This window comes from Cottoperca gobio, chromosome 1 (genome assembly GCF_900634415.1).
Source record: "Cottoperca gobio chromosome 1, fCotGob3.1, whole genome shotgun sequence".
Taxonomy (NCBI): Eukaryota; Metazoa; Chordata; class Actinopteri; order Perciformes; family Bovichtidae; genus Cottoperca; species Cottoperca gobio.
The window spans coordinates 5,865,009-5,881,605 of record NC_041355.1 but is presented as its reverse complement, the minus strand read 5'-3'; the positions used below and the strand labels follow the sequence as shown (position 1 = coordinate 5,881,605).

At 39.6% G+C, this 16,597-nt stretch overlaps 2 protein-coding genes across 2 annotated transcripts; both read left to right on the top strand.

Annotated features, from left to right (window-relative positions):
- The first annotated feature begins 5 nt into the window (after positions 1-5).
- Positions 6-2,836, top strand: sart1 (spliceosome associated factor 1, recruiter of U4/U6.U5 tri-snRNP). The gene is made up of 2 exons (XM_029432858.1): positions 6-164; positions 338-2,836. Exon 2 carries the CDS (start codon positions 344-346, stop codon positions 2,666-2,668), a length of 2,325 nt encoding a protein of 774 aa, XP_029288718.1. The 5' UTR covers positions 6-164; positions 338-343; the 3' UTR covers positions 2,669-2,836.
- A 1,495-nt stretch (positions 2,837-4,331) lies between these two features.
- On the top strand, positions 4,332-15,386 carry LOC115009530 (oxysterol-binding protein 1-like). Its single transcript, XM_029433564.1, is given in 18 exon segments — positions 4,332-4,522; positions 5,738-5,908; positions 6,113-6,321; positions 6,470-6,632; positions 6,720-6,831; positions 6,927-7,125; positions 7,262-7,362; positions 7,364-7,377; positions 7,480-7,543; positions 7,640-7,807; positions 7,908-8,153; positions 8,281-8,358; positions 8,360-8,402; positions 8,502-8,605; positions 8,759-8,854; positions 9,388-9,572; positions 9,681-9,910; positions 12,242-15,386. Coding segments are annotated over 17 exon segments (2,289 nt in total). The 5' UTR covers positions 4,332-4,522; positions 5,738-5,774; the 3' UTR covers positions 12,385-15,386.
- The last annotated feature ends 1,211 nt before the right edge of the window (positions 15,387-16,597 follow it).

Below are 16,597 nucleotides of genomic sequence, written 5' to 3'. Positions count from 1 at the left end.
TTACAGGAAACTGTAATATTGTCGTTCGGTGTTCTTGTGGCGACGTATAAAGCTGTGTTCTTAGCGTGGAGCTAAATGGTTACGCTGCTGTGAAGAAGTCGATAAAACCAGATTAGTATTTTTCCACATTCTTACTCGTCGTCGATTGATATCGGATTTTGAGTGTAAGGTTGTTTTTTTTGCCTCACTGAGTGAGTTTTGTCGTCGGTTAGCCACTTAGCCTCAAAGCTAACGTGAGCTAGTCAGCGAAGGAGCAACATCTTTCTCAAGACACTGTAAACAAGTATATTTTCACAACAGTAGCATATTTTTGTTACAACTGTTGTAATCTTTGAAGGACATAATGGGGTCGTCGAAGAAACACAAGGATAAGAGCCGCGACAAGGACACAGAAGAGCGTCGTCGTGAACATAAGAAACATCGTCACAAGGACCGAGAAGCTTCAGACCGGGATGGGACTCGAGATAAAGAAAAACGAAAACGCTCCAGGTCCCGGGAAAGAAGCGGACGGGAGAGCCGCGGCAAAGGTGAAAGGAGTGCCGGGGAGCCACGAGTGAAGAAGGAGAAAGTTGATCTTGGATATGAGGAAGGCAAAGCAGATGTGCAGCCTCAGTCTGCAAGTGGAGACGCATCCCTCAGCATCGAGGAGACTAACAAACTCAGAGCCAAGCTGGGTTTGAAGCCTCTGGAAGTAAATGAGAACAAGAAGGAGCTCGGCACCAAAGAAGACCCGATGGTGGCTGAGACCATCAACCCTGTTCTCATCAAGAAGCAGAAAGATATGAGAGAGAAGCTTGCTGCTATGAAAGAAAAACGCATACAGAACCTGAAACTGGGAAAGGTCAAGACCATAGCAGAGGAGGACTGGCTGGATGACACCACTGCTTGGGTTGAGAGAAGCAGAACGATGGCAAAAGAAAAAGAACTGGCAGAGAAAAGAGCCAAACTTCTGCAAGAGATGGATGAGGAGTTTGGTGTCAGCAGTCTGGTAGAGGAGGAGTTTGCACAAGGCAAAAAAAATGCATACACAGCTCAAGATCTAAAGGGACTCAAAGTGCAGCACAAGGTGGATTCCTTCAATGAGGGTCAGACTGTCATCCTGACTCTAGAAGACAAAGGTGTGCTTGAAGAGGAGGAAGATGTGCTTGTAAACGTGGGAATGGTGGACAAGGAAAAAGCAGAAAAGAATGTGGAGTTAAAAAAGAAAAAGCCTGAATACAAGCCCTATGAAGAAGAGGAGAGTGTGGATGACATGGTCACGCTTAAGCCCCGCACTGTACTGTCAAAGTATGATGAGGAAATTGAGGGTGAAAAGAAGAAGAGTTTCCGGCTGAACACAGGGGGCTTTGCTGACGGGGAGCGCGAACGGGAGATTCAGGCCATGAGGGATGCTCTACGAAATCAGGCCCAGTCATTGGACATGCCTGCTCTCTCTATCGCTTCGGAGTATTACACATCTCAGGAAATGGTGGGCTTCAAAAAGACAAAACGCCGTGTGAGGAAGATCAGGAAGAAGGAGAAGCAGGCAGATGAGATTCTCATCGATGACACTCGCAACACTGATTTCGGCTCCAGGGCACGTGGTCGAGGCCGCAAACGTCTTGATGAAGGCGGTGAGGAAGTAAAGGAGGAGGGGGAGGCGCAGCAGCACATCAGATTGCCACACAATATCCCCCTAATGTCTGATGATGTTAGGACGGCCGAAATGGACATTAGCGATGACGAAGACTTTACACCTCCTGAGCCATCTGTAATTGAGGAGGATGAGGCAGAGCAGGAGCTGCAGAAACAACTGGAGAAGCAGAGGAAGCTGAGGCAAAGGCAGCTTCTCAAAGACTCTGGGGAGAAGGTGGCAGAGAAGATTAAAGAGCTTGATAAAGTGGACACTGACAATGATCCAGAGAGGAAGAACAACATTGTTTTCAACGACATCTCAGAGTTTTGCAGAACTCTGGGTGATATTCCAACTTACGGACTGTCAGGCAACAGGGAGGACCAAGAGGACATTATGGACTTTGAAGAGAAAGAAGAGAAAGATGATGCTGGAGATTCAGACTCTGACATGGATGAGAATGTTGGATGGAGCACAGTTAACTTGGATGAAGAGCAGAAACAGCCAGATTTCTCCACAGCCTCTGCCACCATTTTGGATGAAGAGCCCATCGTCAGCTCCGGTCTGGCTGCTGCCTTGCTGTTGTGCAAAAACAAAGGTCTATTGGACACTGAAATGCAGAAGATATCCCGTGTCCGAGCACCAAAAGGCGCCTTGCCCAATGACAACTACTGCATTGAGGACAAGATGGGCTTTGATGACAAGTACAGTCGCAGAGAAGAATACAGAGGCTTCACTCAAGATTTCAAGGATAAGGAAGCCTATAGGCCCGAAGTCAAAATTGAGTATGTGGATGAATCTGGGCGGAGACTCACTCCAAAAGAAGCTTTCAGGCAGCTTTCACATCGATTCCATGGGAAAGGGTCTGGAAAGATGAAGACCGAGAGGAGGATGAAAAAGCTGGAGGAAGAGGCACTGCTGAAGAAGATGAGCAGCAGTGATACTCCTCTCGGGACGGTGGCTTTGCTTCAAGAGAAGCAGAAATCTCAGAAAACACCATATCTTGTGCTTAGTGGGAGTGGGAAAAGTATGAATGCAAACAACATCACCAAATAAGTCTGTGGGAAGAATGAATTATCTTTAACATACACTGACACATTGACACATGCATAGATATACACACAGGATGTTTTAAGTAAAGTAACTGATCCAATTTCATGCCTACTTCATACAAGCTTTGTTGTTGTAGTAAGAATTGTCCAAATAAAATGAAGGCAAATTAGACTATTGTTTTCTGTGTTGCTAATTTACAATGTGAAGATTCCCTTAGAATATGACTCTTCAGAATGAGAATATTATTTTAACTTTAATGTAAGAATGTTGAATGCCTTTTGTTAGGTTAAATGACAGCTATGGAACATTTTGTAGCATAAAGTTAGGAACGGGTTAATCTGTTATTAAAGTTAATAGGGAAGTAGTATTTATCAAAAAAGTTTAAAATGCATTTGGGTTCTGATTTATTAAGTAGATAATAATTTTAATTGAGATTTATTTATTTTTTATCATTCAAATATGTGTTTCAACAGAACTAAAATGACAGTAAATTAAAATAATACATAAAGTAGCACAGTGAAATGCTTTGTGAAATATTTTTGCAAATATAAAACTTAATTTTACATTAATAGACATTCTTTATGAATTACATTAAATAAAGTAATTGTTGGCCTTTTGAAATAGCAAATCAGAGCTAATATAACCACACATTATGAATATGCATTCCACAAATGTTAAAATTAGATTGGTTTGTCTAAATATAGGGTGAATTTTTTAAAATATACTTACTAATAGATGGCAGCCTGGCAATGGTTTGTTAAAAAGTAGGGGGTGATAACTTGCAGGGTGTCCCTTTCAGTTTTATCAAATTCTTCAACTGTGGTATGGCATATTAAACCTGTCTGGTATTAGAACATTAATTTGTTGATCTGGAACAAATCATAGGGACTATTTACAGATTTTAACTCGTGGATCAAATGATCCACAAACGGAAGGTCAGCAGATGTAATTACTCGGTGTTACATCAGATTATTTTTCCAATGTTAGAAGAAAGAGAAAATAAATCAACAGCAGTTGGGGAAGAAGTATGCTCATCATTTACTTCAGTAAAAGTACTACCTCACTGAAAACACTCCACTATAATATAAGTCCTGCGTTCAAGACCTTACTTAAGTAAAGCATTGAGGAAAACTAACCAGAGTAACTAAAGTTGGTATTGTGAGAATTAGGGTAGGAAAGAGAAAAGGTCCGAAAAACAGGACACTTTCACAAAATGGAAGCGTCCAACCAATTTTTGTGAACATTGTCAAGTACCAGAAACTAGACCATGTGCTTGTTAGTTGCTGAACATATTATATGAGAGAAAAGACATAATGGAAGAAATGGAAAAATGTGGGTTGACAGGAGCAGGGTTAGTGGTGGAATATAACAACCGGTAGGTACATTTACTCAAGGAAGGTACAACTTTGCAGTACTTTTTATGCTACTTTATATTTCTACAAGGTAAATATTGTACTTTTTACTCCACTACATTTATATGACAGCTTTAGTTAGTTACTTTACCTATTTAAATTATTAATACAAATGTATTATGATATATTATTATAGGTTAAGCATCCCAACAACATAATAATTCAAATTAGCTCCACAGCTCTAGCACTATAATAATATATATAAACTAATGAGGACAATGGGACACACTGTAGGAGTAACTAAATCCAGAAGATGGCAGTAGTGCAACATTAAGGCTGCAAGCTACCGTTAAAACCCCCACGAAGAAGAAGATGAAGAACCTGTAGCAAAGTAGCTGTTCTCCTTAATACATCCATGAAAGTAGTTAGCAAAGCTAACACTGGAGAGCTAACATCGCTTCACCCAACACGACATGCACGTCGTTAACAGCTAAAGTCTAGCACGGTAAGAGCAAGCGTCGTTAAAATATATGTCATTTAAAATATAGGACAAACATGAGAGAGTAAAAAAAAAAAAAAAGGATCGTTAGCATCGTCTCGGACGTGTCAGGCTGTTTGACAGCTTCCTGTTGTGTAGCTAGCAGCAAGCTTAGTGACGAACACTGTTTTAAGTAGCTTTGGTGTTCGGCAATCACTTCTAGTTCCTCGAAGTACCTCACAGTACCCCGGCTGTGTTTACCTGGCTCCTGGCAAATAACCGGTGTGTTAAAATGACTGTTATCGGCTGTCTTTCACAGTTGTCGCTTCAACGCACTAACGTTAAACGTTAGCTAAACATATTACAGAGTCATGTCAGCAGTGAATGGTTTGTTATTATGTTGTCATTTTCAAATGTTACGTTAACGATCAATTTAAGATTATCATAGCCAAATTATAGAAGAATAGCTCCGTGTGTTACGTCCCGAGTCACATATCGATGGATTCACGTCCATAGCTCTTGTTACGTGAAACAACTGGAATCTGAATCACATTTATTAGCCACGTATGTGAACACATAAAGGACTTTGACTCCGTTTTTTTTTTTTGGCATTACTCTTAATGTAGCTACACAGAAATAGACATAACCGCTAGAAACAATGACAACAAAGCTGCACCAATAAAGGTAAAACAAATAAACGGGACTATTTTGTACACAAGTATATGAAAAAATAGATGTGTGTGTGTGTGTGTGTGTGTATATATAAATAATATTTAGATATATATTAAAAGGACCAATTACCAGCAATAAAATACTAATAATACGTCTATATACAAGTGTTCAGTTTGTGGTAAACAATACACAGGACTGGATGATTATGCACAGTATGTACATGTATACATGTGCTGTATACACAGCAGGTAGGATACATATTGACAGTGACATACCTTTTTTTCATTTTTAACAAAATGAAATTACAAAACTAATACATCATCATTCCTTATATAGCTAATTATAGTTAGTTTATGTCTTATTAGAAAGACACAATTAACTAATGAATCTAAAGGTGTTGCCATTAACAAGCCAATATGCTCTGTGATGATAGTGTCTGTAGCAACCATAAGACAAGCTTGTTAATACATTCCATGTGTCACGTGTGCATTAAGCATACTGAACAGTAGCATGTCAAACAATTCATTAATATCAATGTAAATCTTTACTTTTTTTATTTTTCTTCAACAGGCTATAACTTCACCCAGTGAAAGCACAGGCTGTTGTGATGTCGGAGCCTAAGCCCCCAACTCCAACCCCTGGAGACACATACAAGGGTTGGCTCTTTAAATGGACTAACTACATTAAAGGTTACCAGAGACGCTGGTTTGTTCTGAGCAATGGACTGCTTTCTTACTACAGGTAAGTTACAGGACTGAATTTAAAGGGCTTTTTCTCTGGCTCAACAGGAAGCCAAGGTAGTAACTAATGGAGAGGGCATGAAACAGTGGGTGTATGTTGAGTTTAACAACATGTTAAGCAAATATACAGTTGCTTTACAAGAAAACAGGTATTCAGAAACTTTGCATTTGACTTCCCTTCATTCTGTCTTCATTTTGTCTCCAGGACCCAGGCAGAGATGGGTCACACATGCAGAGGCACTATCAACTTGGCCACAGCCAATATTGCTGTGGAAGACTCGTGCAATTTTGTAATTTCTAACGGAGGTGCGCAGACCTACCACTTGAAGGCCAGCTCAGAAGTAGAGCGCCAGCGATGGATCACGGCTCTGGAGCTCGCCAAAGCAAAGGCTGTCCACATGCAGGCTGAGTCTGGTGAGAGGGAAATCAAATATGTAGGAGAACTCAGGAGACAGAATATGAAAATGTATAGAAATGTGAGGAAGAAATGCGTGTATTTCCCTGTATGTAAAGCATTTTCTCATCAATGTTTTGTCATTACCTTCCCCATTCTCTCCCTCAGATGACTCGGGTGACGATTGTCCTGCAGCGCCCCCCAGCTCAGGACAGGGTGGAGGCTGTCGTAACTTAGAAATCCAATCTACACTACGCACACTGGGCAGCAAGGTGGAGGACCTCAACACCTGCAATGATCTCATTGTCAAGCACGGGTCTGCCCTCCAAAGGTATCATTATCAAACTGGGCACTTTGATTACTTTAGAAAGATATTATCTTTTTATTTTTTCCCTTAATTCCTTTATTCCACACACAGGTCTTTGTCAGAACTGGAGGGGATTCGTGTCGGAGTGGAAATGGGAGACAAGATGAGACAAGTTACAGAGAGAGCCACACTGTTCAGAATCACCTCTAATGCCATGATTAATGTAAGTAACCCAAGTGTTAACTTGCTGATGAACGCACAACATCGTCCTTGATTCCTCTGCTGAAATATTGCTCTTGTTTTTGCATGTTCCCAAAGGCGTGTAGAGACTTCCTCTCCCTGGCCCAGAACCACAGTAAGCGCTGGCAGAAGGCCTTACAGGGTGAACGAGACCAGAGGATACGGCTGGAGGAGACTCTGGAGCAGCTGGCCAAACAGCACAACCATTTGGAAAGAGCTTTCAGAGGAGCCACAGTTCTCCCCTCTTCATTTAGCAATCCCGCCTTAGGTAACAAAGGTAAGGCTCTCATCCTCAGCTGAACTTCTATTTTTGATGTAACTCAAAGTAAGGCCACTGTGCTACATACGCCAATCAACAGAGGCCAGTCGAGCCATTTAGTCATTTATTCTTCCACGGTCTGTCTTCACCATAGGTGGTGTTTCAGGAAAAGGGGACGCCAGTGACGAGGATGATGACAATGAGTTCTTTGATGCTATGGAAGACCCAGCAGAATTTATTACTGTCCCCGCTGACCCCTAAGTATCACAGGTGATTAACTGTCGGTCTTTTTCAAAATGTCACTGATTCTTTTGTTATTATTATTATTTTCTCTCCTTTGTTTTTGTTTTAACATGTTTATTTGTCCACCAGAAGATCTGGAAGCAACATTAGTGGGCTCAGCAATGAGACTGGAATGGACGATCAGTCGGTAAATGTGTGTTTTTTTTAGCAATTTCTAATTTTTATTGACTTTCTCTGCTGCTTGTCAACACACCTGACCCTGAAGGCTGTTTTCCTTCTCTTCTTCCAGTTTGATGAACTATCATTGGCATCCAACTCAGAGTCTCCACAGCCCGTTGAGCTACAGTCAGTTAGACAAAGACGGACCCGTATCCCTGACAAGCCCAACTATTACCTCAATCTGTGGAGCATCATGAAGAATTGTATTGGAAAGGAGCTCTCAAAGATACCGATGCCTGTAAGAAACATGTACTCATGTTGGCATCCAAGTAGCTTTTCCATGTGGGAGGACTCAGCAGTAATCAGACTTCTTCTCTCTCTGACTTTGTACCTACTAGGTGAATTTCAACGAGCCTCTCTCAATGCTGCAACGTCTATCTGAAGACCTGGAGTACTACGAGCTGCTGGATAAGGCTTCTAAATGTCAGAGCTCTCTGGAGCAGATGTGTTATGTGGCCGCTTTCACCGTCTCCTCCTACTCCACCACTGTCCACCGCACAGGAAAACCCTTCAATCCTCTGCTGGGAGAAACCTTTGAGCTTGATCGGCTACGAGATTGCGGCTACCGCTCCCTCTGTGAACAGGTATGTCGAAAACACACCGGATGAATAAACACGATCGAAGGAAGTTTATGCAAACATGTTCAATTGCTTGTATAGTCTTAAGCCATCGCATAATTGTGATGGTGACATATCTCTTTTCTCTTCTCAGGTGAGTCACCACCCACCTGCCGCAGCTCACCATGCCCTCTCTGAAAAGGGCTGGACCCTCAGACAAGAAATTACCCTAGGCCAGCAAGTTTAGAGGAAAATATCTCTCTATTATGCCTTTAGGTGAGTGTGTGCAGACCAAATATGACATTTACACTCGACGAGCAGGTTAAACGTGATCATTGCCAGGTCTAACGTTGTTCACTCTCTAATTATCCCCAGGTTCTATCCAGTGTTTGTTTGACAAGAGCAACAATCACTACTCCTGGAAGAAAGTGACTACAACAGTACACAACATCATCGTTGGAAAGTTATGGATTGACCAGGTAAATGTAAAGCTGATAAAACCCTAACACCTCTACTAACTGCTCCGAGGGGTAAATTACATGCAGTCGTCACATTTAGCTTATAACACTGCTGGGTTTATCTTTTATATTCAACAACAAAACATTTAGTCTCTTTCCTTTTTGTCCTTCTAGTCAGGGGAGATAGATGTGGTCAACCACAAGACAGGAGATCGCTGCCACCTCAAGTTTGCTCCCTACAGTTACTTCTCCAGAGATGTGCCAAGAAAGGTGGGTTTCTCTTTATATTGTGTTTTATAGCCAGAGCTGATATGATTCTGTACAGGAAGATGCTTTAATACAAAGCCACCCAATACTGTAAATAAAACAAAAGTTAGACAAAAGAATTTAGTTTTTTACAATAACTTTAAAAGTAATAGAAATAAAGTTGAGATGCTACACCCTAAAGAAGATGAGGGACATCTTCTGTAGGTTCAACCAATTACATTTCAATTATAATTGGTAGAAATAATGCTCAGTAAATAAACTCTGTGTCCACTTTATGAGGTATAATGTTCAGTCTTTGGACACGGTCACAGAGGTGTTAATTAAATAATATGTTGTAGCATTGAGGTCATAGTTTTCTAATATTCTGTCCCCCCCCATGTATATACATATAAAGGACAACACCTCAATATAATGCCAGTCCAGCACGTCACCACCTGAGAGTTTTAGTATTGAATTGCATTTAATATGAATCCCTGCGCTGCCTACTGTTGGCTCTTTGATGACACTCTTAACTGAAAGCTGAGTTTGTCTCCCAGGTAACGGGAGTAGTAACGGATAAGGATGGGAAGGCCCATTACGTGCTTTCAGGAACCTGGGATGAGAAGATGGAGTTCTCCAGGATAATGCAGAGCAGTAAAGGCGAGAACGGCACTGAAGGCAAACAGAGGACGGTCTATCAGACCCTCAAAGCCAAAGAAATCTGGAAAAAGAACCCTTTACCGTGAGTTTTGGTCGTATTGATAACGTCAAAAGAGCGTGTAAACTAATCGAGCTGGTCATTTGTTGTAGCTTTGTGTGTCTGATCTTTTATGTTGATGCCTTTTTTTAGAGATGGAGCAGAGAACATGTACTTCTTCTCCTCACTGGCCTTGACGCTCAATGAACTTGAAGAGGGAGTGGCGCCAACAGACAGTCGACGACGCCCTGACCAGAGGTTAATGGAGGACGGCCGTTGGGACGAGGCTAACGCAGAGAAACAGAGGCTAGAAGAGAAACAGCGCATCGTCCGCCGAGAAAGGGAGAGGGAGGCTGTTAAAGCAGCCAGCTCTCCTGAGGAAGGTAACAAAAAAAGATGGAAATAAGCTTAGTTTTGGAGTTTATCTATGTGTCTTGTGTTTCTGTCCAATGTTTTCTGTCCATTCATCTTCTGTCCACTTTGTCTGTCTTGGAATACCTTGTCTGCCTGTCTCTGTCTCGACCCTAAGCTGTCACTGAGGATTCAATCAATGATTCACCCTTGAAAAGCAAGTACTTCTTCTCTTAGTCTTTCCCACCTCTGAGCTACGCTATATATTACCTCAAAACACGTGTACAATATGTTTTGCGTGGGTCGTAGGAAGATGTTAAATGTCGTCTTTCAAACACTTTTACCATCCCTTCATCCATTTCTGTTCCATTTAGCTGATGCAGTGGAGACTGGCACAGAAGCTAATGAGGTTTCTGATGAAAGCAAGTATCTTTTTACAGCTTACCATAAAATGTGCTTTTATAGGTTCTTTGTGTAGCATTTTAACAGCAGTGGCAGGAATACGACCCGTGTACATCCATGGGAGGTTGATGGGTTGTTTCTCAATATTACACGTGACACGTTGACAGTGGTCATAGAATACTCAATACTAATTTGACATCACTAAATATTTACCATTTGTCATGATTCACTTCAATATGATTGTATATTATAATATCAGCGTCTACACTGCCACAAATTGCCAAAAAATGTATATTTCTTTCCAGCACAAATGGGAAAATGGGAGTTTAGGATAAAGATGGCAAGAAAAATCTTGAACTTTAAGAAGCAGAGACAGAAAGTGATGTACGGGTTAGAGGTCGAAAATTGTCCCGACTATGGTCTTTTTGTTCACGATTAGTATATTTAGTAGTATTTCGTTTAAAATGCTGCACACAGTTCTTCTAAAATGGACATAAATGACATTTGTGTGGGTTTTGGATACTGTTTGAGTTGTGGATTCACATCTTTTTTTGTTGTGCTGGTGTTAAGCTGACACAGAGGACTCTCCCCCTCATACACCTGTTGCATGCAAGTAGCCTCTTACATTTTATTCGCTGTCTTTCTTTGTATTAGTCATCTTCAGATCATACCCATTCTTTTATGTCTTAACTCTCAAAGATTCATCCATAATTCTTCTATTTTCAGCCCCTTATGGACCATCACTCGCCCCTTATCAAAGCAAGTATTCTGATCATGACATAAAAGTGCAATTATTTCACAATTTCTAGTCATTTTATTTAATCTAGATTAAGAACCCCTCTGTTCACCATTTCCCCTTTACATCCTTTGCAACTTGGTCTCTCTTAGTGGAAGGCAATGAAGGTCCTTATGCTTATGGAGCTCAAGTCAAAAGCAAGTAACATCCGTGTTGCTCTCCATAACCCCTTTTTATTTTGTTTTTGTTATTTAGATTTGTGTTGGTAGTCTTTAGGGAGCCTTATAGAAGCCTGTAGCTCACTGTAGAGTTGGCACAAGTTTAGCACTTGAATATTAAAGAGTAGAACTTGTCTGTCATCTCTATACCGTCGTCCTGGCCCGTTACTGTGAGTTGTGAGCCGAGGAGAAAACTGGGGATTCCATCGAGTATTTGTTCATATCTTTCCGCCTTTTTGTTTTCGGTTTGAATGATGTGCATCTGAAGACTGGTTTTAATTTTGTCAGCTATTTATTTATTATTTTGTCTTTAGTCCTGTGTCAAATGTCAAATGACTAAAAGTCTGGGCATTTTAGTTCTATGATCTTAGTCAAAGGAAACGTAACTATTTCCGTATAGTTCTGGTTTTTATTAGTCGTCGGATTATATTGAACATTTCAGTCAAATCTGGCGTAGCCTCGTTTCCTTCTCCCCAAGCCTGTTGATGTCATTGTTAACTGACGTAAGTTACTCCTGAGTCCTCCTGACTGTTCATTGTGTGCTGCTGGTGTAGCCCTCATACGGCGCACACATCACAAAACTGCTGCATTGAAGAGAAGAGGGAAAAATATTTTATCTCCTATTTTTTGTCAACAAAACAAAGATAGAAGTTTCTTTTTCTTTAAACTGCATTTTAATCTCGTCTTTTTCCGTCTACAATATTGCATGTTTCTATAGTTACAGTATGTGTTTATTGTCTCATCTTAGACATGGAAAAAGGTCTGTTGACGGAACATATTTACTCATATTCTTCATTAACTAAACTAACACTGCTGAAGACCAAGCGATCGGAAACATTAAACATCTCTTAGGCAACCATCTGCGAGCATGTCGGCTGAATTTAAGCATGATGTGTGGTCATGGCTCGGTGGCTTCTGAACCCTCACCTCAGGTCCCTTTTTTGAAGCTTGTTCTTTGTAAAAAAATTAATATATATATATTTCCTTTTTTTTCCCCCTTTTTTTAGGCGCACATCCCGACAACTACCAAGCAATGTGGTTCGAGAAGTTGGACGACCCCGCTTCCGGAGAGACCTTGCATGTCTACAAGGGCGGTTACTGGGAGGCGAAAGACCAAGGCGGCTGGGACGTGTGCCCTGAAATCTTCTGATCCGGCCTCTGTGGTGAACAAACCTTGCATCATCTTAAGTGGAAAATCAAGCCTGACATCAACCTATCTTCAACTTCTGTAGCTTCAACTGATCACCCTTCTCCAGCAGTGATTTGCTCAGGGCTGAGGGCATCTGAACGTCACCCCGAACGTAGATACAATGCACATTGTAGCATTGTTGTAACATTGCAGATGCTTAGTGTTCAGAATTCCCTCTCACTGCCTCTCAAACACTGATGTGTATCTCTGTTGGTCTACTGTTTGTTCTCAGTCCAGTTTTCTTTGGTACAGCCTTTTGAGTTGCATTTGGCAGCAGGATATTTGGGTAATGCTGTTATGCATTTCCTTTTATAAAAAAAAAAAAAAAAAAAAGCCCTGCAGTCAAAGGCATAATTCATTCAGATGACATTTTACGATATACAAGGTTTGCTTAGGGAGAGTGAGCTGCTACCTAACATGTAACTTATGTCTTTGTATTTGTCGTACACTCCTGATTATGACTACTTTTGCAATTAATTTGTTGCAGCGTCCCCAGCACAGCGCCACTGTGATTCAAAGTTTAATCATACCCAATGTGTTTTATTAGTTCACACAGTAAATATTGACTCTACCAGTTTCAGACCACATCAGATGCATAGATGCATAGTGCAGTTAGGAAGTGTCACAAACACCAAGACATCATACAGAGTTTGCCTTTGAATTTATAGTAATTTGCGGTGCTACTTTATTCCCTGAGGTGAAACAACTCCCAAGGTATTTAATATCTACATATGAGCCTTTTTTTTTTTTTTTGCACTCAACTAATACATTTCAAAATATGTATGATATTTCTTTTTTCTGATATCCCTTAAACCCCCTTGTAAAAAACATGGTAGCGGCGAAGACACGTGAAAGTCATTCATTATAATTATTCCACTCATATTTTGGCCCGGCTAATTCTGCTTTGGTCATTTCTTTAGAATAATTGTGGGTCTACATTCGTCATTTCATATATAAGCAGTTTTTAAAACCTTTTTCATTATACAGGAATAAAATGAAAGGTTCTTTTCTATCCATTTTTTTTTTTAATGAGGAAGAATAATGACCTTTCTGTGTGTAGCACATTAAGTTTAATAGAATATATGTTCTTTGTTTAATATGATACCATATTGACTACTATGTACAAGTACCAATGAAAATATGAAGTATAAAAGTACAAATGGCACCATGGGGGGGGGGGGGGGGAACGTTCAGAACTCTCTTTTTGTTTGTTTTTCCTGTATATTTTTACATTTGAAAGAATAACTTAAGACTAAATCTTTTGAGTTCCTAAATTACACGTACAGACTCCTATTCTATAGTCCTTATTCCAACAGAAGTTATTTTAATTTTTTTACAGAGAAAATCCTTTAATTCTGTCATAGATCCCCAAAAACCTGTGAAAAATCCAACGTGTTTTGTGAGACACTATGCCCCCAAACTACAACGTCACAATCCCCCGACGTATAAGATGGGCAGCGGATACATCTTTTCAATTTGTTAAAGCATGCGTGAGCTAAAACTGAGGTTATGTGGCTATTGAAAGAGTGTAGTTGAGCAGAAGAGCCTCGTAAAATTGAATCCTATTGTGTATGAGATTGACTCTAATCCTTATGTGTAACATGAAGTTATTTTGATTCTCACACACATCGTACACTTATTTTCATACCTAAATGTTGTGCCCTCACTAATGTTAATACTTGGATTAACTATTTAAATTGTGCTTTCAAAGTAAATGTTGATGCTCCCCACTTGAACAGAGATTCATTAAGAGCAGCAGAGCTGAGCTGTGTGCGGGTGTCTTCTGGCTTGATGAATAGAGAAGTGAAGGGAAATGTGAGGCAAGTGTTTTTGTCTTCCTGGGTTTCCTTCAAAACGTATTAATCATAGCTTTAATCTTGATGTAGGTTGTGTTTGTCGTTGTGTGGTGTGAGTGTAGTTTTTTAACAGACAGCAATAAGAGTGCCTCAGTGCATATACATGTGGCACAACATGAAATGTGTGAAGTGAGATCACTGAAACTGCAAAAACTGAATTCTGTCATTGTGTTTGTCTCTGTCATTTGTCACGAGTGGAAGGATTGTGTGGTTGATGAAAAATCTAAATTTCATTTTATATTCAAGTGTACTTAAAAAGGAGAACACTGAAAATGAAGATGACAAAACATAATGTTGAAAAATATTTCTGTGTAAATATATGAAATGGTAAAGTAATTGTGATATTAACTGGTTATATTGATAGAGAATCTAATGGCGGTGATGCACTTTTGCTTTTCTTTATCTTCTTTTTCATTGTTTTCACTCAGAACTGGATGCATTTTCAATGTGTGAGCTGAGCGTACCGTGTTATGAATCACCCTCTACAGCTTTATTTTAAATGATATAAATTTGTTTTGGTGTGAACCATCCCTTGGTATGATTTAATGTTGCTTAATGCATCATTCAAACACATGATGAAGAGTGTGTGAGGAATGTACAGCTTGGTGTTACTCTTAAGTCTCCTAAATTACAGATTTCTTGTCTTGTCTTTTTCAACATATATATAATCTTGTTTTTTAGCCAAGGCTCTTAACCCCATCATGTCGTGTGTTTTTAACCTTTAACCTTTCTTAAGTTTCTACCTTTTTCGTCCTATTCATTGTTTCCAGCTAAGATTGTTTTTGCCTAGCATGGTGGAGATTGTCACGATGCCATAACATCCCACAATTCTCACAAATGGACTCAAGCTGTTCCTGCACTTACGTACAGTACATTATTTATCATGCCCTACGTGATTCGACAATTTGATGTTGAGTTTGTCATTTTGTGAGTTTGTTTTGAAAAGTTTTCCGTCAACCATATTGCAAACTTATGTAAATTGGTTAAAATATACAAATGTATTCACTCACTGTTCTGAGCATACCTTTCACCTTGAATGCAGTTTTTTTTTCTTTGCAGGATTGTGTTAGAGGTTGCCAATATTAAAGTGAATGGAAATGGAGTGTTCATCTTTGGTGTTTTGTTTTTCTTTCCCAAAAAGAAAGCATCACAAAATGACTTTAAACTAGTTAATACATTTATTGAAAACATTTTTATTTTAGAAACGTACAGATACATCTGTGAGGTTAACTCTTGGGCTGCTACATCCTGTAGCTGACGTGAATCATTTTACAAAGGCAGACCTGGAAAAGTTTAGTGAGGCTATACTAGTAAAGAAAAACTAAGTCTGGATGGTGTCATTAAGGTTTCAAACAACACCATGAGCCACCGCCATGACCCTTAAACTGGAGCAGGTAAATTAAATTCATCCATCATTCATTTTTATTATTCACACCTGTGTATTCCCTGAAAAAGGCCTATGGATAAACCACAATTATGAGCCAACACTGTCTCCTTTACTGTCTGTTGTCACATTTACTGCACCCAGAAGATGTATTCTGGTCCTTTACATAACTAAAAGTACTTTTAGTAGCAATACCACCATTTAAAAATACCCTATTGCAAGTAAAAGTCCTGAATCTAAAATTGAATTTAAGTCAAATAGAAAATCAGAAGTATTATTAGCAGGATGTACTAAAGAATCAGAAGTAAAATGGCCATGTTGAGAGTAGTATACTGTATTAATGGGTTATTACTGGTGCTTAAATGGAAATACTAGGTAAAACACAAGTACTTGGAGTAAATGTAGATAGCTATATTAGACATTTCTTACCAGGGAAACTCTTTATCTCAAACATCTCTTGTGAGATGGTCCCATGGTTTCCTACTTAGGCTTCAGATTAGTCAGGGTTTAGTTTGGTAAGAGAGCAAATCTATAATAAATCGGCCTAACATCAGCTACTGATTACATTATTTGACTATATAATTAAATCAAATATCTATTAAGTAGAGAATACAATAATTCAGTTCAGCTAAAAAAAGAAAGAAGAAAAGAACTATAGATAATATGCATCCAAATATCTTGACACAACATGCAGTACAGTGATATCAGAAGCAGGGACTTCAGGGGATTTATGAACCTCGGGGAGTCTGAAACTCAGTGGGTGACTTACAGGTTCATTATTTAATTTAAATGTGACTAACTTTAGACATAAGCATTATTTAATAGGTACAGTAGAGTAGAAAGTCCTTATAAAAAGGGGTTTGTTAATAACACAACGGCTCTACTCGCTGTACATTATGTCTTACATAATACGTTACGTACATTACGTACATAA